Below are 22,817 nucleotides of genomic sequence, written 5' to 3'. Positions count from 1 at the left end.
TTCTGGTCTTATATAGAAGAGGTCATGGTTTGTATGGGCTATTAGTTATATGGACTAGTTTCTTGAATCTTTGGTTTCCTTCAATTTCTTTTACTCCAGACACATCATTGTATCTTAGATGGCTGCTCATAAGCTTTTAAGACCATGGATGCTACTTACCAAACTAGGACATAGAACATTATCTTTATGAATCATGTCAAGCCAATTGACTAAGTTGCTGCATAAGACTATGGTCTTAAACTTTTTAACCCAGTAAACCATTCCCACAAGGCCTTTAGATATGTCTAAGAAGTCTCCATGACTATACCCTTTATTTGCTTTACTATATATATGGATATATATGCAGTACACAAGAACTAGCATATATAGTTGTTATATGCTGTCGAGTTGGTTCTAACCTATCTGTCTATCTATCTATCTATCTATCTATCTATCTATCTATCTATCTATCTATCCTTCAAAAGGTAATTGGAAAATCCCACGATCTTTTAATTATTCATATATTTTATATTAATTATATTTTTCTCAAACTTTTTGCAGCCCCCTTGTATATGTCTACAGATACACCTCTACATATACATGCTGTTGTTGTTGTTAAGTGCCATTGGGTCTGTTCTGACCTGTTCAGGGTTTCTGAAGAGTGGCTGGTGAGTGTGAACTGCCGACCTTGTGGTTCAAACTGAACTTGCAGTTGAGTGCTTATCCTACAGCGCCCACCAGGACTCCCTACATGTACATATGCCTTCCTATTATACATATATATATATATATATATATATATATATATATATATATATATGATACATATTTACTAATGTAATGCTGCTGCAAAATTATTTATGTTATAGCATTTTTACTGAAATTGTCCCTTTTAATTGTGTACTTTTTATTGTCTTCATTTACTTTGGTCATATTGTACACACTTCACCCACATTTAATATTGTCTGTGTCATCACCAAAAATGACAAGTATCTACTATCCTGAAAGTGATTTCCTGTTCTTCCCCTCCCATCCCTTATAACAGCAAAGAAAAGTGTTTTGTGTGTGTACAGTAGATCTCTTCTTGCTTTTTTATAATAGTGGGACCATATAATATTTGTCTTTTTGTGATTGACTATTTCACTCCTCATAATGTCTTCCAGTGAAGAGGATTTAAAATACTTACTGATGAAGATCAAAGATCATAGCCTTCGGTATGGATCGCTTCTCAATGTAAAGAAAACAAAAATCCTTACCACTGGACCAATAAATAACATTCTTATCAATGGAGAAAAGATTGAAGTTGTCAAGGTCTTCCTTCTCCTTCGATTAACTATCAACACTCATGGAAGCAGCAGTTACGAAATCAAACGATGTATTGTGTTAAGCAAATCTGCTGCACAAGACCTTTTTAAAGCATTGAAGAGCAAAGATGTCAGCTTGAGGACCAAAGTGTGGCTGACCCAAGCCATGGTATTTTCAATAACCTTATATGCATGTGAAAGTTAAATAATGAATAATGAAGACAGGAGAAGAATCAATGCATTTGAATTATGGAATTGGTGAAGAATATTGCAAGTACCATGGGCTACCAAAAGAACCAACAGATCTGTATTGGAAAAAGTACAGACAGAGTGCTCTTTGGAGACAGGCTGGCCAGACTTCCTCTCTCATACTTTGGACGCATTGTCAGGAGAAACCAGTCACTGGAGAGGGATATCATGTTTGGTAAGGAAGAGGGTCAGAGAAAAACAGGGACCCCCAGCGAGATGGACTGGCAAAGTGGAAGCATCAATGGGCTCAAGTGTGGCAACAATTGTGAGGTTGGCCCAGGGCCAGGCAGTGTTTTGTTCTGTTATCTGACTCCATGGCACCTAACAACACCAGCAGCAATGTCCTGCATTCATATATGTTATGTTTTGTGGACTCTTCGTTATTCTTTATAGCTGTGTAGTTTTCCATTGGATGTATGTACCACAATGTATTTATCCATTCATCCATTTTTTTGGAATTTAAGATGTTCCCATAGGATCATCTAAATATCATATGCCAAAAGGCATTTGATAAAATTAAGCATTTAGAATTGTAAGAAAAATTTTAATGAATAAAAATGGGAAGGGATTTTCTTAACAGGATAAAAAAAAAATCTCTCTACCAAATAAAAAAGCTCTAATAATGAAGCACTATTGGTTCCTCCATGAATGCCTACAGTCCCCATTTGCAGATGAGGATGCTTAAACTTAGAGAACCCACAGTATAGATCATCCATGTGGATGTCAGAACTGCTGAGAATGACAAGAGCTGTGGCGAACAAGGAGCTGAAGTCTTTTGTGAATGAGGAGAAATAGCTCTGAAATTGGTAGGTGATGGCAGTAAGGACTGGGAAATGTTGAGAGGGATTCAAAAAGTTTGTGAGAAAATTCCTTTATCTTTTTTTTTTTTTAAATTCAGTTATCTTTTTTTTGCTTTGCTCCAGGGCTGTGATTCTTTTTTATTTTTTAACTTTTTATTGTAAATTGGGTAAAGGTTTACAGAGCAAATCGTTACATTTCAGTTAACAGCCAAGTGCTTAACCACTTCCCCATCAGTTTTATATTTAACAAATCATATACATTTTGTTTCATTTCACTTATTGCCATCTCTTCAACGTAGTATCACTTGTCCCAACTCCTCCCTGTTTCTTTCTTCCATTCCTCCTTCTTTCCTAACCCTTCTGAACTTTGTCTTAGGGTAAATGTTGCCCTTTTGATCTGAAATGTTTGATTATTTTAAGGTGTGCGTACTATTGACTGACTAAAAATTAGGCTTCAGTTCCAGACCTGATGGGTGACTAAGGGCCATAGTCTTGGGGGTTACATCAGTCTCTATTTGATCAGTAAGCCTGGTATATTTTAGTATTTTGAGTTTTGTTTCACATTTGTCTCCCACTCTATCCAGCACGTTTCTAATGTGATCCCTTTCAGACCAGTTGGTAGTGGTAGCTGGGCACCATCTAGTTCAGTTATCTTTGGATTTCATTTTTCCCACAGACTTTTTGAAGCCCCCTCATATCTGGATGGTATGAACTTCAAAGGAACTGGAGTTTTTGCAAAGGAAGGAGAAGTTATGAATTGTGATCAGCAGAGAGAAGCATGGAAGGCAACCTATCACCTCTTGTCCTTGTGGAGAAATGTTCAGAGAAGAGTTTAAAAATGCAGGGAGAAGGCATGCCAGGGAAATACACATATGGGAAAGAGAAATCCAAGGTGTTTTCAAAGGAAAGTTATTTTCAACATAGAAACCCATGCTCATAAAAATATCAATCTTATATGAAAACCAAATAATGCACATTTTCCAGATATGAAGAAAATTAATTGAGGATATGTTTCAGCAAAACAAGGGTGAAAGAAAAAAAACAGAACTCAAAAGGAAAACATGTAAAGAACTGTTGATTTTGCCATCCAGCATTTATTCACTATTCTGCTAGCTGTATCTGGCTAGCGCTCACGTGATGACCATCAATGGAACTGATTCCATCATTACTTCAAGAATTGGGCATGTGAATTGATGCATCATATTCTTTTGACCATTGGTACTGGGTCAGTGAGGGTAATGCAGAAGCTTTTGGGGAAAAACAAAACAAAACAAAACAGGGTCCATTTTTGCTTGCTTTGAGAAAAACAGATTTAAGATTTGGAGTGCCTGGCGCCACTGTCACAAGAAACTCCCTGAGAATACAAATCCAGAGAATGCAGAACTGAGAGCTGGAGAGAGACACTGGGCCCTGGTGACAGCATTTGACACTTGATAGGCAAGAAGCTACAACTGAAACCAACCTACCATTCAGTACCTTTTTGTTGAGCCCATTTGGGGTAAGTTCCCTCACAAAACAACAGAATGAAAAGTAACAAAGATATAAAACTCTGAGGAAGAGAAGACAGTGTAAGAGCTAAATTGTTGCTCTTCATCTCAGGGAGTGTTGATGACTAAAGGAGCTCTGGTAGTGTAGTGATTACGTGCTGGGCTACTAACCAAAAGGCCAGCAGTTCAAATCTACCAGTTGCTTCAAGGGAGAAAGATAAGGCTTTCTGTTCACATAAAGATTTATAGCCTCAGAAACCCTATACAGGGTTGCAATGAGTCAGAATTGACTCAACAGCATTCTACCATCACTAAAGGTGATATTATCAAGAAATGGAGAGATAAGCATATTATTCAAATACAGGGAGGCAACCACTGAAGAACTAAATACAGAAATGCTAAAGATACTGTTTCTGAGATGGGACTGTGGTGAGAGGGGAGAACTGCTTTTCCTCATAAATTAATGTGGTCAAGTACTATTTTAAGAAAAATGTTTGCTGTTGCTAAGTGCTGTTGAGTCAGCTTCGACTCGTAGCGACTCTGCATAGGGTTTCTGAGGAGCAGCTAGTAGGTTTGAACTGCTGACCTGTGGTTCGAAGTCCAGTGCTTATCCTATAGCGTCACACCAGGAGTCCAAAATAAGCAATGAAAAATTGAGTGGTGGGAAAATAAATGAACAAAAAAGTAAAAGCCAGAAACAGTATAATATGATGTAGCTGTAGCAGCCTCCCAAAGTATTTTGTATCACATTGAAACTGCTCAGTGGTAAGACTGTTTGGAATAACACAGGGTACAGCTTTGGCAGCCTGATCTACTGTGGGCACTGCTGCTAACTCAGAGGTATTACAGTGACTGGACACGGGAGAAATGTCTGAGACCAACCCCAGGCCCTCTAGGCTTTGTGGAAGAATCGTGGGCTCATGGATGTGTGCCAAAAAAATCCTACTGACCCCAAGCAGCAGAATGACTCAGTGGAGAGACATGATAGCTGAAATCAACAAAGGGGACAAATGGCCATAGTACTTAAGTGATTCTACTCCTCCTTACATGCAGTCCCTGTGGGCATCATACGAAAATGGAGGTGCATGAAAATGGCCCAAATTATTCAGAAGAATTTAAATCATGTTCTAAATGAAGAAGACATAGCATTATATTGTGACATGAATAGCCCGATCCAGCAAGTTCATTCCAGAGAATTATATTAATAAAAGTTTCAAGAGAAACAAGAACCATGGGTCTAAAGATTTCCTAAATGCCATTTCCTATCCACCATAGGGAACTCTGATAGTGTAGTGATTATGAATCAGGCTGTGAACTGCAAGGTTGGCAATTAGAAACTACCAGCTATTCCGCGGTAGAAAGATGAGGCTTTCTGCTCCCATAAAGATTTACAGATTCGGAAACCCAGTACAGGGTCGCTATGGGTAGGAACCAACTCCATGGCACATAACCACCACCACCATCCACCATAAGAAAATACTATGAAAAGCACTGTGAAAAAATGTCTAACAGTGAATTTGATGCTAAAGTTGTTTTGATGCTCAAAATGATTAGACATTAAGATACCTCTGTAGAAAAGATGAAACTGTCTCTTCACTAGAATATTAAGTGAAAAAGCAGATTTCAGAAAGTTATATATACACTAGAAATATATATATATATGTTGTGGTGAAGTGCCGTCAAGTCGATTCCAGCCCATAGCGACCCTGTATAGGGTTTCCAAGGAAACTTTGCAGTCTGACACTATATATTTGTTGTTGCTGTTGTTATGTGCCGTGGAGTCAGTTCCAACTCATAGCCACCCTGTACAGGGTTTCTGAGGCTGTAAATCTTTACGGGAGCAGAAAGCCTCATCTTTCTCCCGTAGAACAGCTGGTAGTTTTGAACTGCTGACCTTGCAGTTTGCAGCCCGATTCATAACCACTATGCTACCATATATATATATATATATCCATGAGGAAGAGAACCAGAAAGTAAAACATAAAATAAAAACTGTTGTGTAAAGCTAGTTGAATTATATGTTGTGTTTTATTAAAAAATGAATAAAATATTGCTACCATGTGTTCTTAAAAATGTTTTTGAAACAAGGTAGGGAAAATGGCACCAATGGTAGATAAACAGGTATGAATAAAAAGGTTCCCACAAATTGAGGAAAAGACAAATTGTCTTATAGATGTGGTAATCAGTTTTGGTCCATTTAATTGATTGACAATTTAGCTCAGAGATTACTCTTTTGTAATCAAACCAATCAGTGTCAGCCTCTTGCTGCTGAAAGTCAGCCAATCAGAGGGGGACTCAATGCTTTTACACCCCTCAGAGTGGGGACCCGTAAAAAGCCATCGCACCTGATCAATCACAAGTCTACAGATGGCGTCAACCCACTTAGACCTCTGAAAGTTTCCCAACACTTCCCCAAAACCCTGTGTAAAGTCATCTGACTGCTCTGCTCAGAGACAATGAGTAACCAGCATCAGTTCTGTTATAGTTAGTCACTGTTGAGTCAGCTCTGATTCATGGCTACCTTCTGTTTGATAGAACAAAACCTTGCTCTCTTCACATAAACCAGTCACAACAGTTGCCCCCTAGTCCACTCTGGCTACCCCAGAAGTGTCAGAGTACAGCTGTGTTTCATAGGGTTTCTTTTTCATTAAAAAGTAGTCAACTATTTATTGAAGACAATTTAGTAAATACAGTACAATAGGAAAATTATCAGAGGAAAATTACAATTGAAAAATCACATCTTGGTATTCAGCATTAGTTTTTAGCTCTGATATTCTATCTTATATGCACCCAATTTTTGTAGAACAATTGGAACCATATCAAACATACAGGCTTGTATTTGTTTTTTAAACTTGATATCACATCATAAGACTTTCTCCGTTTTATGGTCTTGGCAACAACTTAATTGCTTTCATTCCTATCCTAATGGAATTCTCTTGTTTATTTTGTCATTCTCATCTTGTTGAGCATTTAGGGTATTCACAATTGAAAAGTATTATAAATGAACCTGGGATAAGTAACCACAGGGTTTTTAGTGGCTGATTTTTCAGAAGTAGATTCCCAGGCCTTTCCTGTAAGGGGCCCCGGGGTGAACTGCAGCCTCCAAGCTTTCAATTAACAGCCAGATATGTTCACGGTTTGCACCAGCCAGGGATTCTGTGAATATTGTAAGCAATGAGTCCAGTTGCGTCTTTTATTTCAGATGAAAAGATACATACAAGGGGTTTACAAAAGTTTGTGGAAAAACGGTATAAAAAGATAATGAAATTTTTCCATGAACTTTTTAAAGCCCTTGTGTACTAAAGCAATACTGTAGAAACCCAAATAGATCACTCTTTTTTTATGGTATATTCTGAAATGGTTATTCTTTGAGAGATTTTATTGTTACAGCAAATTGGGGACTTCATCACCTTCAATAATGGAGGCTGGTAGTAAGTTCTTAAAAAAAAAATACTAAGGATAGGTACATTGTTTTCACCTTTAGAGGTTCATCATGAGCCACGTACTCCTCAGGATTCTCCAAAAACTTTTCTTTTGCCTCACCACTTGAGAAGTAGTAGATCTTTTCTCGATATTTAGCTGCTTCGTCTGTGTTACCTGGTTGTAGGATGAAGTTTTCTTTGAGAACCACTGGACAAAAGTGTTTTGTGTCTCCCAAATGCCTCTTCTTTTCTTTAATTCTATCTTCATTCTAAAAATGTATTTAAAGTTTGGAGACCATCATTAAGTAACATGATGCAACATTAAAGAAGAAATTTTAAAAAAAATATGCATTTTGAGCAATATTTAATCCACAATGCAAAAGGTCAGTCCTTAGATGATTTTAATTATTTAAAAAAATCAGTTCTCATATCCCTTTAAATTTACATCCTATGATTTTTGATTTTCATAAGTATCCCCGAGTATTAACCCATACCCAGCCTTTTACATACATGCTTTTGTGTGCTGTCAACTTGGTTCAACTCACAGTGACCATGGATGGGATTTCTGAGGCTATAAATATTTACGGGAGCAGAAAGCCTCATTTTTCTCCTGTGGAGCAGCTGGTAGATTCAAACTTCTGATCCTGCAGTTAGCAGCCCAACTTGTAACCCACTACACAACCAGGGCTCCTTTTTTATAAACATTGTTGTTGTTAAATGCCGTTGAGTCCATTCTGACCCATAGTGATCATGTATAAGGTTTTCCAGGAGCAGCGGGTGAGCTTGACCTGCTGATCTTGCAATCCAGTACATTAACCCACAGCACCACCCCAGGACTCTTACCAACATAGATGGAATGAAAACCCTCAGGAGGTGGATATGCAGGATCACTATTCCCAGGCAAAGGAGCCCTGGTGGCTCAAAGTTTAAGTGCTTGGCTGCTAACTGAAAGGTTGGTGGTTTGAATGCACTCAGCAGCTTTTCCGGAGAATGATGTGGCAATCTGATTTTGTAAAAATTACAGTTAAGAAAACCCTCTGGGGCAATTCTACTTGTCACACGAGGTTACCTTGAGTGGGAGTCAGAATTGACTGGCAGGCACCCAGCAACAAGCAAGTTGCCCAGGGAAATAAAAGCTGAATCAGAGTCACAACTTCTTAAAATTAAATGGGAGATACTGCAGGATTTTCTGTTTCCTATTTATACATGGTTATTGTAAAAGCACTCAAAACATATTATAGTCTATAAAGAGAGAAAATTTCTCATCTTTTTCATTCTGAAACTACATAAATACTTTTAGTAGTTTGTGTGTATCATTCCAGACCATTTTTCACAAAAAGTATGTCCTCTCAATAAAGATGCAAAAAGATTTCTGTTGTGGCATTGTAGGATAAGCACTGGACCGCAAGGCTCGTTTGAAACCCAAGGTCAGCATTTCAAACTCACCATCTGCTCCTTGGAAACCCTATAAACTATACAGTGTTAGTTTCTAAATAAAATACTATTTAAGTACCGACTCAAAGGTGCTTAACAATAACAAGAAGCACAGATACAGTATTTGAATATATATATATATATATAATTGTTCTATATATAACTTTTGTTTTTTTCACAAAGTAAGGTATAATTACCAACCTTATATAAAGGTACAAAAATAAGACTAATCCATACTTTTCTTGTGCCATCCTTGTTTGAATTTTGTATTAATATTGTGCAAGTTTCAAAATAAACTGGGAAGTATTTATATTTTTCTATGACATAGAAAAGTTAGATTAGATAGCATAGGAACTATCTAATTAAAGAAAGTATACCAAAAATGACCCCTCTATTATTTTTGTTTGTTTAGCTTTTATCTTTCTTCCTATACAAATTTTAGTAATTTTGGGAGGCAAAATTCTTTTCATCTTGACTTTCAAATATATTAGTATACAGTTGCAATAATTTAAAGCCATGCTGTTTGTGCTCATATTGAATTATATAACCAGTTCATTTTATTGCTTCTTTTTACTTGACTTGCCAGAAGTTTGTCTGTTGGTTTGTTCTGTTAATGAACTTAACTTACATATTTTAAAAATAGGTTTACTGTTTTTATTTTGTCTTATTTCATGGAAATTTGCCTTTAATCTTCTTCCTTCTGATTTATTTTGCTGTGTTATTTTTCCAGGTTCATGAATTGAAAATGCTTTGTTCTTTTTCTCCAGTCTTTCTTGATTCTTAATAAATACACTTAGAGTATGGTTGCCAGGCTTACCAGATAACAATACTACAGACTGTCCAGTTAAATTTAAATTTCAAATTACTATTTTCGTTTTTAGTACAAGCACACCTCATGCATAAAAACATTTATCTGAAATTCAAATTTAACTGGACAGCATGTATTTTAACTGGCAACCCTAGTGTCTATTTCTGGCTTAACACAGTGTTTTTATATGTGCTTTTTATATATGTTACTCAGTTTAAATAGTTTGTAATTTTTTTATTTTGTATTTAATTCAATGTTTTATATTTAACTAGCACTCACTAGAAAAATTTTGTAGGTGTATATATTTTGTAAATTTTCAAATGTTTATATTGGAGCAATAACCCCAAAACATATTGCTGTAGAGTCGATTCCAACTCACAGCAACTCTTTAGGACAGAGTAGAACTGCCCCATACATAGCGTTTCCAAGGGCATAAGAGAAGCAAAGATGGCAAGACTTCATTTCATATACTCTGGACATGTTATCAGGAGAGATGCTGGAGAAGGACATCATGGCCAGTAAAGCAGGGAACCAGTGAAAAAGATAGGAAGACCCTCAGTGAGGTGGGTTGGTTGACATAGTGACTGCAACAATGAGCTCAAACGGAGCACCGACTGTGAGGAGCGGGCAGTGTGTCATTCTGTTGGACAGGACGCTGCTGTAACATGGAACCAACAACAACAACCTAGACAGGAGCACACAGCACAGACAGTCACATCGTTCTCTCATAGAGCATCTGGTAGGTTCAAACCGCCAACCTCTGAATGCTTTAACCGCGGTGCCACCAGTCTATTGGAGCAACGGGAAAGTGTGATCCTCTGTCTAGATTCTTGCTCTTTGTTTCTTTTTCCTCAAAGTTCAGGAGTCATACTCAATATCCCAGGAGTTTGTCTTTTTAAGTCATTTCTACCTGAACTTGGCGTGCTTCTCAATATGGAGGTTATATCTAGGTCCCAGGGAAATTAATTCTTGCCTCTCTTTCATCTCTGCTTTTTTCCCTCCATAACTCCCATCACTAGTTAGGTTTCTTGGATCTACTCTCCAAATAGCCTTTTAATAAAAATTGCCATCTCTTTCTTTACAATTGCTGTTTTTATACTTTGAAATATGTCTTTGCAATGTCTGAATTATTTAATTGAGCTTTTAGCCATAGTCTGTAACTCCCACCAAACAATGTTTTTGCCCTGCTGGGTCTGGCTAGGATAAGGTGGGAGAAGATACTGAATAGGATAATACAGTTCAGTTCTAAGTGGTTAACAGTGTTAACTCTGATTGTAAAAACCTGGAACTCGAATGTGTATAAACTAAGCCATCTCAGAAACAGGAGTGGGGATCTTGCTACTGTCAAAGAATAAGAGTCAGGAGTGGAGTGTGTCCTTTGGATCTCAAGATCCTGTGCATTGAACCTTCTCAAACCAAGGACAGGAAGCTGTGACACCGAAGGAGTGACAAAGGAGCAGTAGCAACAGAACCAGGAGCCAGAGGATGAGACAGCACAGTGGGCTTCCCAGCCCATAGAGCAAGTAAAGCTGAGCGGCTTTGGGCAGGAGGCTTGCACTTAATTGGGGACTAGGTTTACTGACCAACAGAGCCAAATACCTTTAGCCTGAGGCTTATGGTGGAATGGTATGTCCTATGGGCATTTATCAGCTGCCTTTCAAAAGCTTTGTAACACTGACTGGGCAGAGAGACCTGTCTGTAGGCCTGCCTGAGGAGAGGCTGCCTTGACTGGAACAACTGTGCCCTGAACATTTCTAACCCTGAATTATAATTCATTAACTTCCCTAATAAACCCCATAACTGTGAGGCTGGTGTCTGAGTTCTGTGTGGGCACTGCAATGAACTATTGAACTCAACTGAGTAAAGAGGGTATGGTGGGTGAGGGGAAGGGAGAGGAATGGTTGGTGTCATTTTTTTACAGTCCTCCATTCAATCTTTTAATTTAAGACAGTCATTGGGGCATCAGAGAGGGTGTTTTAGTTTCATATTAGGAAGACAGGAAGTGAGAAAAAGTCATTACATTATCAGTGAAGACCATACCTAAAAGTATAACAGATAGAACGATATGCAGAAAATAAAACTGAGTGGAGTGATCTTTGTCCAGACCCTTTTCAGACTTTCTGTCTCACCTCAGATGTCATCTTATTGGAGGGCATCCTTTCTTGATCATACCGTTCAGTGTTGTTTCTTTCAAACAGGTTGTGCATGAAGATGTTGATTTATGAAATTGAGGATACCTGTTTGTTCACTTGATGTCAAAAAGTGATAATTACCACTCTGGATATATGCATTCTGAGTAACTTGTCAAATGAGAATGAATGATAAGAATCATCCATCACTTGTCTGTCAGTTTATTGTACTGTGAAGTCTTATGTGTTGCTGGGATGCTGGAAGCTATGCCATGGGTACTTTAAATACCAACAGGGCCATCATGGTGGACAGGTTTCGGTAGAGCTTCCAGACTAACACAGACTAGGAAGAAGAAGACGTGGACTACCTCTTAATGGTTACTCACTGAAAGCCTTATGGATTTCATTGCCACCAGAAGACTGCCAGATAAAAGGCTGAAAGATGAAAAGATTATTAATAGTAGTGGAACATTGTCAGATATTTTGCCAGAAGATAAACTCCTCAGGTTGGAAGGCTCTCAAAATACAATTAGGGAAATAATCTGACAAGCTGGATTATATGAAGAAGAACGTAGCATCAGGATTGGAGGAAGACTCATTGCCAACCTGCAATATACAGATGATACAACTTTGCTTGCTGGACTTAAACTATTTATTGATGAAGAGAAAACATTACAGCCTTTAGTACAGATTGCACCTCAATACAGAGAAAATGAAAGTCCTTACAACTGAACCAATAAATAACATAATAAATGGAGAAAAATTGAAGTAGTCTTCAAAAAGATTTCATTTTGCTTGGATCCACAATCAACCCTTCTGGAAGCAGCAATCAAGAAATCAATCAACAAAGTGCATTAGGCAAATCTGCTGCAAAAGACCTCTTTAAAGTGTTAAAGAGCAAAAGGACTAAGGTGTGCCTGACCCAAGCCATGGTATTTTTATTTGCCTCAGTGTGGCGCTGTAGGATAAGTATTGGACTGCTAACCACAAGATTGGTGGTTCACAACCACCAGCCATTTCTTGGAAACCTTATTCAGGGTCGCTATGAGTCAGAATCGACTTGATGGCACTTAACAACAACAACATATGCATGTGAGTTGGACAATGAATAAGGAAGACTGGAGAAGAAACCACGCATTTGAATTGTGGCATTAGAGAAAAATATTAAAAGTTCTCTGCACTGCCAGAAGAACAAATGTCTGTCTTGGACGAAGCACAGCCAGAATGCTCCTTAGAAGCCAGGACAGCAAGATTTTGTCTCTCATACTTTGGACATGTTATCAGAAGGGACCAGTCCCTGAAGACAGACAGTATACTTAGTAAAGTGGAGGATCAGCAAAAAAAGAGGAAGACCGCAGGGAGATGGCCTGGCACAGTGGCAGCAGTAATGGTCTCCAGTGTAACAATAATTGTGAGGTGGCATAGACCAGGCAGTGTTTGGTTCTGTGATACATAGAGTCAGTATGAGTTGGAACTGATTGTATGGCACCTAACGACAACAACAATAAAAGAATCATACCTCCTCTTCTTCCTCTTCTTCTTCTTCAAGCTCCTCATCAACTTCTGCTTCAGCCTGGTAGTCTTCGGTTTCTTCATCATAATCTTCCATAACTAACTCCCATCCAGTATATTTAAAGGGTTCTGTAAAACAACAGCAACAACAACAAAACAGACATTTGGGAAAATATTTTGATAATAAAAGGAGCCTACTGTATTACAGAAGGAGCTCTGGTAGCGTAGTGGTTACGAATTGGGTAGTGAACCTTAAGGTCAGCAGTTCGAAACTACCAGCTGTTCCACAGGAGAAAGATGAGGCTTTCTGCTCCCATCAAGATTTACATCCTCGGAGACCCTGTACAGGGTCGCTATGGGTCGGAACCGACTCGACAGCACTTAACAACAATAACAATGTATTACAGTAGTAAAGGTTAGGACAATTAATTATAGTTACCAATTTATTAAGTGAAGTATGTATGTAAATAAAACCCTCAGCCATTGAGTTGATTCTGACTCATAATAACTCTCTATATGGTTTCTGAGACTGTAAATCTCTATGGGAGCAGCAAGCCTCATCTGTCTCCGGTGGGTTTGAAACAGACTTGTGGTTAGCAGTCCAATGCCTAATCCATAGCACCACCAGACTCCTTCTGTATGTAAATGACCTTATATGGGGTTTTGGAGGAGTGGCTGGTGGGTTTGAACTGCCGACCTGTGGTTAGCAGTCCAGTGCTTATCCTAAAGCGCCACACCAAGAGTCCATATACTAAATTAAGCCTTTACAGTTCTTTACGTGACAGCTATCCAGTACGGGCAGTGCCAGTTGTGTCCGATGGCTCCTCTGATTGGCTACAACAGTTGTGAAATATTTTACATATCATTCCCAGATATACTGGATGTTTTACTTCATAAACAATCAAGAATGCCTTTAAAGTTTCACAATGTTTTTAATAATATTACTGGCTCTTGGTACTGTTATGGTTAAAACCCTTACTTTCCATAGTTTCAACTACTTTCTGGAGTAGTTCCTCTGGAGTTTTGCCAGCAATCTCCAAGTTTAAAATTTGAATAAAAGTTAAATCATTGAGTGTTGCTTCCAGCTGTTTCCAGGAGAGGACGTACTGCTTAATTTTCTCTTTAAGTGGCTCCATTTCAGGGACCTCAGGATACGCGTCTTCTGGATACTCAGGCAGCATAACTTCTGAGTAATGTTAAAGAAAAAAAGAGGTTTTAAATGGTATCTTTTTAGTTATCTTATAAAAAAGAATCTATGCTTTATAGTATTTTAATAACATTTGAAAGTAATAAATAATATTCTAAGCAACAATATACATTCCATAAACCTATATCTAATTGTATTGCTCCTTGTACTGTTGTAATAAATTATCCAAGTTATTAGGATAATTAGTGAAAATTTTATATGGTACCTTTCACTGTTAATAAAATATAAAAAATAAAATATAACATCACAATTTGGTTAGAGACTTTTTTAATAAAACAAACTAAATACATACAACACAACTGGCATACAATATACAAAGAAATAAGTAGGAAGTTGGTGTTATGTCTATAATAAGGGAAAGGACTGTTCATAAGAGGGCAAGAAAGCTTTTTAATGTATTAACTGCTTTTATATTATAATCTGACCTGTTTCAGATAATTTTTCAGTTTCCAGGCCCTCTTTGGAGTCTTTTGGAATTTCAGCTTCAACTGTAGTATCCTCAATAGGCTCAGGTACTTAAAACAGAAATTGAATGGTTAGTGTTCGAATCTAAAAGACATCATTCCTTGAATTTGACCTACACTAAGAGATGTAGTAGCTCAAAATACCAACTGAGAGGGAAGGAGTCTTCACATCAAGGATTAATCCTATCCTCTCGGTATACAGGATAGATAGGGACAGGCAACTTAGACACTGGCTACCTACAATGGGGTGTGAGAGGGGCTATAAAGGCACGAAGTGACTGGCTTCCAAGTTTTCAAGAGGGAATCTAGTTTCAGTGTGTGCAGAGAAAGTAGAATCCCCACTGAATAGTTCTCATCTTGTCTAGATGGGTCTGGTGAAAAGATAATGGGATAAGATTCAATGGTGAGTAATTGTTATCATGACTAATTGCGACGGTCACTACCATAAAAGTAGAAGTTCTGTAACAAAAAGGGGTGAGTAGTTAATCTTACAGTCCAGGACCAGAGGACCTAGGACCATCAAGGGAGAAGAGCATGAGTGGAATATGGGACCCTATCCAGAGAAGTAGTGACACCAGAGATGGAGGCAGAGATGAGGACACGGAGAGAGGGAGCAGCTGAGGACCCTAGAATCAGAAAAAGAAAGGCTGTGTGCTTGCGGCCAGAAGACAGGCTTGCAGAATGTGCCCTTGGGTTGTTTACGTGATTATATATTCCTGAGTGTTTTTGTGCACATCCAAAAAAACTCACGGAAAAACAGAGGGAATAGAAGCAAATACTGTTGAATGATGATGCACGGAGGAGATTGTAATCATTGCAATGAAATGATGAGTGAAAAATGGATGTTTTCCCATGTAAACTATCACTCAGTTCACAAGAAAAATGGACAAATAAAGAGACATTATTCCTTTGTATAGGTTTTGGCTCAAAGAAAATTTAAGACAATTTAAATCATACATATCTAATTGAAAGGAGCCCTGGCAGTACAGTGGGTTACAAGCTGGGTTGCTAAATGCAATGTCAGCAGTTTGAATCTACCAGCCGCTCTCTGGGAGAAAGATGAGGCTTTCAGTTCCTGTAAAGATTTACAGTTTCAGAAACCCTATACAGGGTTGTTATGAGTCAGAATCTATTGTCCATATGGGGTTGCTATGGGTCAGAACCGATTTGGCACTTAACAACAACAACATATGATGTAGTTTAGTTGGTCCCGGTCCTGAATATCTGTCCTGAGCAGAGGAGACTAAGCTTTTCTACCACACTTCATACCATGAGATCTGGACTGAAGGGGTGTTCTCAGAGGGCGTGCATCCACTTCATCAACATATATATATACATACATACACATATGCACAGACACAGACACATAACGGACTTAAGTAGAATGAAGGCCAAGACCTTCAACAAAGTCTAACCTGATTCAGGTTCTGTTTCAGGGATCTCAGACAACACGTCAGACTCCTCAGGTAATAATGATGCTCTGGCTTCTTCAGATATCTCAGGTGCCTCAGACCCTTCAGGAAATTCCGACCCCTCAGTATCAAGCTCTTCTTCAGCCTCTTGTTCAGCCTCTTCAGCCGCTAGGGAAAAAAAAAAAAAGAGAGAAGAAATAAGTTCAGTTAGGCCAACAAATATTTACTGGGTACCAAGCACTCTGGTGGAGCCCTGGTGTGGCACTGTAAGATAAGCACTGGACTGTTAACCACAGGGCCCGCAGTTCAAACCTACTAGTTGCTCCTCAGAGACCCTATGAGTCAGAACCAACTCAATGGCACTTAACAACAAGGCACTCTGATAAGTATTGAGGCCAATTGACTAAAAAATAAAGTGTTTTCTATGCAAAGATGAAATGAAAAAATACTGAGAGCTTATTTTCTGGACTTCTGTGGGTATTTCTGCAATCTTCTCCCAGTGAGTATCTCTAAGAATCACCGTCTAGTGACCTGATAAACTTCTGGCATCTGAATACTAATCTCAATGTGGATGATTAGGTACCCTGAGCATCCTGTGTCTCTAGGTCCAAAGAATGTGGCTTCCAGATATAACCTGGAAAATGGTACATCTATTTGTGTTTTTTGAAGGATAGTCAGGTTAATATACACAAGGAAGAACCAGCATTTGCTGGTTTGGGATAAAGTTATGTGCTCTCTACCAGAAGTCCAAAATCTCTTTTACCCGAGTATCTCTTATAACAAAATATAATTTTATTTTGTGTCTCCAATATTGTTTTTGTTGTTAGGTGCCACGAAGTTGGTTCCAACTCATAGTGACCTTACACACAACAGAATGAAACACTGCCCAGTCCTGCACCATCCTCACAATTGTTGTTATATTTGAGCCTATTGGAGCTACCATTGTGTCAATCTATCTTGTTGGGGGGTCTTCCTCTTTTTTGCTGACCCCCCACTTTCAAAGCGTGATGTTCTTCTCTAGGGACTGGTCCCTCCTACACATATTTATTTATAGATTATATTCTTATCCATATTGAGGAGCCCTGGTGGCACAGAAGCTAAGTGCTTTGCTGCTTACCCAAAGGTTGGCAGTTGGACATCTCTGTTGGGAAAAAGATTCAGCAGTCTACTTCCATAAAGATTTATAGCTTTGGGAACATATATTAAAGATAGCTTATTAAATGATGCAGAAAAATGTAAAATATTTGAATTTTGTTTCATAGAACTCTTAAGGGTTCAAGTTTACCAGTCGCTCCTCGGAAACTCTATACAGGGTCGCTATGAGTTGGAACTGACTCTAAGGCACTTAACAACAACAATGACAACAAGAAAGAGATCATCTGTATACTATTTAATTCAGGGAGGTACCAAAAAGTGTTCTAAGATCCTGGTACTGTTATTTTGATGTTAATTATGTATTACATTAGCTACCAATTGTTTCATAATGAATTATCCAAAAATTTAGTGGTCAAAACAATAACAATCCTATGTTATCTTTGCAGTTTCTGTGGGTCAGGAATTTAGGAGTGGCTTAGTTGGGTGGTTCTGGTTTGAGATCGCTCATGAAATTGTCATGAAGATGTCAGCTGGGCTGCAGAAGGCTTGACTAGAACTGGAGGATCCACTTACAAGGATCCTTTACATTTTCTGGCCCACTCACAGCTAGAACCAAGGACACCCGGGAGTGGAGATAAGCTGTTAGCATTGTGTGGTATGAAGGATCACTTTTACATAGACTTTCTCATCATAGTTTTATAACTCCCACCAAATGATTGGGTAAGACTGTGCAAATTGTGGACTACTAAAGGGATTGGACAGTTTGCAAATAATGTAAATAAGGTGCATGGTATTCTTTTTGGGGTGGGGCCATGCAAATAAAGTGTAAGGAACCTTAATGAGGGGATTAGTCAGTTTTGCCATTGCTCTAGGCTTAAAATGAGCCATCCTAGTTGTGGGAAGTGGTGCGGGGGAACCACACTGTCATCAAAATAGAAGAGTTAGAAGTGGAGCATCCTTGTCCTGAGAACTTCCTAGACCCAAAAGACTGAGAGATTTATGATATCAGAGAGAGGAAGAAGCAGTAGTCGAGAAACGGTGGCAGCAGAGGCACAGCAGAACCACGAGACTGGCAGGAAACACTATGGTGGGCTTACCAGTCCATCGAGTTAGAAAACTGAGAGCTTTGGGCAGGAGGCTTGCTGGTGGAATGGGATGCTTCCAGGCATTTATCAGTGGAGTGAAAGAGCTTTGAAACACTTATCTGAGCAGTGCAGAGGCCAGGTGGCTTAAGAGGCCCTAGAGGTTTGATAGGCCAGGGCTGTGGGCATGGCCAATAAGTTGTACTGATAGATCTGTATCCTGAGTTGTTCCTGATCCTAAATTGTAACCTTAACTTCCCTGACTAACCCTATAATTGTGACAATTGTCTGTGAGTTCGGTATAACCATTGCAATGAATAACTGAACCCCACAGAGAAGTAGAAAGTACCATGGGAGGGACAGTTTGTGTCAGAATTAGTAAAAGCCTGGAGAGAGGAGGCTGGTCCTATGAGATGGAGATCTCATAGGAGTCAGCCTTGGGCTGATGCTGGCGGTGGTTCTATCTACCCTTGTTACAGTAGAGGAAGTCAGGTGCTCTGCTATGCCGCTGTTACAATTGGGTCCTTCCCAAAGTCCTGACCCACAGACTTGTATGCATAACAAGATGGTGGTTTTATACCACTAAATTTTAGGGTGATTTGTTGCTTAGAAATAGAAAACCGAGACAGATATTTCTCATTCTTTTGAGCCATGGGTCCCTTTAGCAGTCTGGTGAAACATATGGAATCCTTCTCAGAATAGTAATACTTTTAGATCTATAAAAAAAAAACCATATTATCAAAATGCCAAAAAAAAAAAAAAGTACTGTAGAAAATTTGTGCTTCTTTATTAATGCACTAAATAACAAGCACTAGCATTAATTTAATAACTGCCATAATTCTGGAGCAGTGGCAAGTGTAAAATAATACTTCAAGATATCTAAAGCTATGATGTGACAGGAAAATGTCTTTGTTTCTATTGGTGACAAAGTCAAGGAACCACTACTATTATGTCATATTAGTAGTTAAAAGAAATGATAAATTTCCGTTAAAGTTTAGTAAAAATAAAGATGTAATTATCTACCTATTCAAGTTCATAGAGTCATGAATTTTACTCATGAGCCTAGGGTTATGAATGCCAACCTTAAAAGAAACTGTTAGAGTACATTCTGGAATAGAAATGGAAGTCTAAGTTTAAAGACAATGGGCATAGCTAGTGTTCAGTGTTGTTTTCTCCACTCCTGTAGGATCCCGCTAATGGAAATAGTTCTACCAGCAGTGTGTCACACAATGACAAAGAAAAGCCATTTTTACGATGCTGCACATGTTGCTCCTCTGGGTACCTATCTGAGAGGGGGCACAAGTAAGTGGATGCCTGTGTTGGGAGTCTTTTCTATGAATCCAGTAGTTTAATGACCATATTGAAACGTTTAAGAGGATGACGGCAGGTACTATAAGTACTTCAGGACCAGAGACATAAGCCTGGACTGTGACAGGCTAACAGGGAAATGAAGTCACTCTGCCTATAATTCACTTGAAAAACTACAGTTGCTTACAGTAACAATACAAGCTTAAGTGATGCGTTATTAGTTATACAAATCTGTGCTTGCCTTTAGCTTTCATATTCATAGCTTCCAACATCCTCCGGTTTTCTTCTTCCATTTCCAATGCTTCTTCTGCAGCTTTTCTGATATGAAAACAACTCAGATTTAATTATCTTTACAAATTCAGACAACTCATGATATTATAGGATTAAGGGCTTATAGTGGTAAAAATCAAGCGTACACAGTTTATAATATTCATGATACTTTTATTATCCTATTCCAATTTATCAAAGTAGATTTTTAAAAATTTTATTCCATTTTTAGGTATTTACTTTTAAATAAGAAATCCTGTAATGTTATGGCTTGAAAATCCTTGGCAATTCATTAGGAAACCTGTTAAAATAAATAAAGGCTTCTTAACTTTGAGTTGAAGGACAAATGGGAGGAATCGTGGAATATTTCTTTCTGATTAAATGAGAAAAGTAGACGGTAAAACTACGTTGTGCCATAGAGTCGGTTCTGACTCATAGTGACCCTGTATAATATAATTTTAATTTTGCTGTAGGATAATCACTGGACTGCGAACCATAAGGTTGTTAATTCAAACCCACAACCTGCTCCTTGGAAACCCTATACAGGGTCGCCTGGGGTTGGAACTGACTCAACAACCCTTAACAACAATAATTTTGTATTAAAATTTTCTAATTAAATGAGGAGAAAAAGATTTGAAGAAAACAAATCAAACTAATAATTTATAGTAATTATCTCTGGCTGGTAGCATTATGGGAGTTTTAAATTTTCTTTATTTTGGCATTTTTATAGTGAGTAAAATACCCTCATTTTCTTTTTAATACAGTAATGATGAAAATTTGGGAGAACAGGAAAGAAAATACTTAAGTATCTAGAAAGAATCTGATGTTCATTAGGGTTGAAGTAATAAACTTGACTTAATAATGGTGATGACAGCTATGAAGAAAGTCAGTAAAATGATGAGAAAAGTAGTATCTATTAAAACCTTTGACCTACAAATTCTATGTTTAGGAATTTGACCCTCAAAAATACTACTGCACAAAGAAACATATTTATGAAGGTTGACAGCATCTCTTTTTTCATGATTAAAGCAGTATAAAGTGTCCATCAACAAGGGAGTGGTTAAATAGAGCCCATTCACAATAACACCACATCCCTTCAGATTGTTCCTTTAGGCCTGTCTCAGTCCTCTAGCACTGCTACAACAGGAAGACTACAACTGGATGCCTTCACCAATTAGACATCTATTCCCTCACAGTTTAGGAGGCTAGAGGTTCAAATTCCAAATGCTGGTGCTAGGGGAAGGCTTTCTCTCTGTCAGTTTTGGGGAAAGGTTCTTTTCTCTTTTTAGCATCTGTAGGCCCAGTATTCATTGGAGATCTCTTTATGTCTTGGCATCAAGCTTCTCCTGGATCTAGGAGCTTCACAGTGTAGGGACTTCAGTTTGAAAGGATGCATGCCATTCTTGGCTCTTCTACCTTGGTGGTAGTAAGTCCTTCTTAGCTCTGCTCACAACTCTCTCCTTTTGTATCTCAAAAGAGATCAACTCAAAATACAACCTAATCCTATCGACTGCATCTGCTAATATCATGGAAGTGAGGATATACAATACACAGAATAATTACATTAGATCTGAGTTGATCACATCAAATCACATTATGGGGTGATGGCATCATATTAGAGCTAATCATGGAGGTAAAAACTACATTTGAACTGTGAAACCACTGAGAATCCTGGCCCAGCCAAGTTGGCAGAAAGCCATAACTATCACAAGGCCCTTCATTCATTTACATTCTGCATTCTTTGTGCTCATTATCCTATCCTTTGAAAATCCAGTGATACTACTATCATTATAAACATATCTCTCCTCCCAACAGGTCTGTATCTTGTTAATATGGAGTGCGCTCTCATTATATTCTAATCCTATGTCCTATAGTCAAGTCTTGGTGTACTTTGAGTCCTCTTTGTTTACATCCCAGAACTCTGAGACTACTGGGTATTATTTCTGAACTCGTCCTTCCCCATTTTGATTGCAAAAAAAGCAGTAATTAGTCTTAGTTCATGTTGTGCTCTTTTTGAGACTTTCCTGATCCAAATACTGGGTTGTGTGCTGATAAATATATAAGCCCTCACAAGAACGAGGAAGACTTTGCTGCTAGATATTAACCACTCCTACAAACTACTTCCACCAATCTGTCAGTTTGTTGTACTGTAGTGCCTTGCCATTCGTCTGTCAGTTTGTCAAACTGCGGTAGTTTGCATGTTGCTATGATGCTGGAAGCTATGCCACTAGTATTTTAAATACAAGCAGGGTCACCCATGGGGTCCTGGTGTGGTGTTATAGGATCAGTTGGATTCAGAAGAGGATGTGGAAAGAGGGATATCATTGCTGATGTCAAATGGATCTTAATGAAAGTAGCGAAACAAGAAAGATGTTTACCTGTGCTTTATTGACTACATAAAGGCTTTTGATTGTGTGGATCATGGCAAACTAAGAACAACATTGCGGAGAATGAGTATTCCAGACACTTAATTGTGCTCATGAGGAATCTGTACTTAGATCAAGAGGCAGTTGTTTGAACAGAGCAAGGGACCACTGAAAGATCTAAAATTAGGAAAGGTGTGCGCCAGGGCTGTATTCTTTTACCATACTCATTGATCTGTATGCTGAGCAAATAATGCAAGAAGCTGAATTATACGAAATAAAATGTGGCATCAGGATTGGTGGAAGACTCATTAACAACCTGCGATATACAGATGATACAACTTTGCTTGCTGGAAGTGAAGAGGATTTAAAATACTTACTGATGAATATCAAAGACTACATACAGTCTTTGGTATGGGCTGCACCTCAATGTAAAGGAAACAAAAATCCTCACCATAGGACCAATAAACAATATTTATATAAATGGATAAAAGA

General features: G+C 38.3%; 1 protein-coding gene across 1 annotated transcript in view; it reads right to left on the bottom strand.

Annotated features, from left to right (window-relative positions):
• The window catches only part of AK9 (adenylate kinase 9), a 175,220-nt gene that overhangs the window by 59,942 nt on the left and 92,461 nt on the right, over positions 1-22,817 (bottom strand). Inside the window, exons 21-26 of the mRNA XM_006839988.1 lie at positions 19,934-20,010; positions 16,211-16,375; positions 14,757-14,846; positions 14,104-14,307; positions 13,132-13,253; positions 7,298-7,510 (exon numbers count right to left, since the gene is read on the bottom strand). Of these exons, the coding sequence (XP_006840051.1) occupies positions 7,298-7,510; positions 13,132-13,253; positions 14,104-14,307; positions 14,757-14,846; positions 16,211-16,375; positions 19,934-20,010 (871 nt within the window). The remainder of the gene's footprint in view (positions 1-7,297; positions 7,511-13,131; positions 13,254-14,103; positions 14,308-14,756; positions 14,847-16,210; positions 16,376-19,933; positions 20,011-22,817) is intronic.

The sequence above is a fragment of the Chrysochloris asiatica genome, unplaced genomic scaffold (assembly GCF_000296735.1).
Source record: "Chrysochloris asiatica unplaced genomic scaffold, ChrAsi1.0 scaffold00027, whole genome shotgun sequence".
NCBI classification, from domain to species: Eukaryota; Metazoa; Chordata; class Mammalia; order Afrosoricida; family Chrysochloridae; genus Chrysochloris; species Chrysochloris asiatica.
Note: the sequence above shows the minus strand (reverse complement) of the source record. Positions and strands in the feature narration are given on the sequence as shown.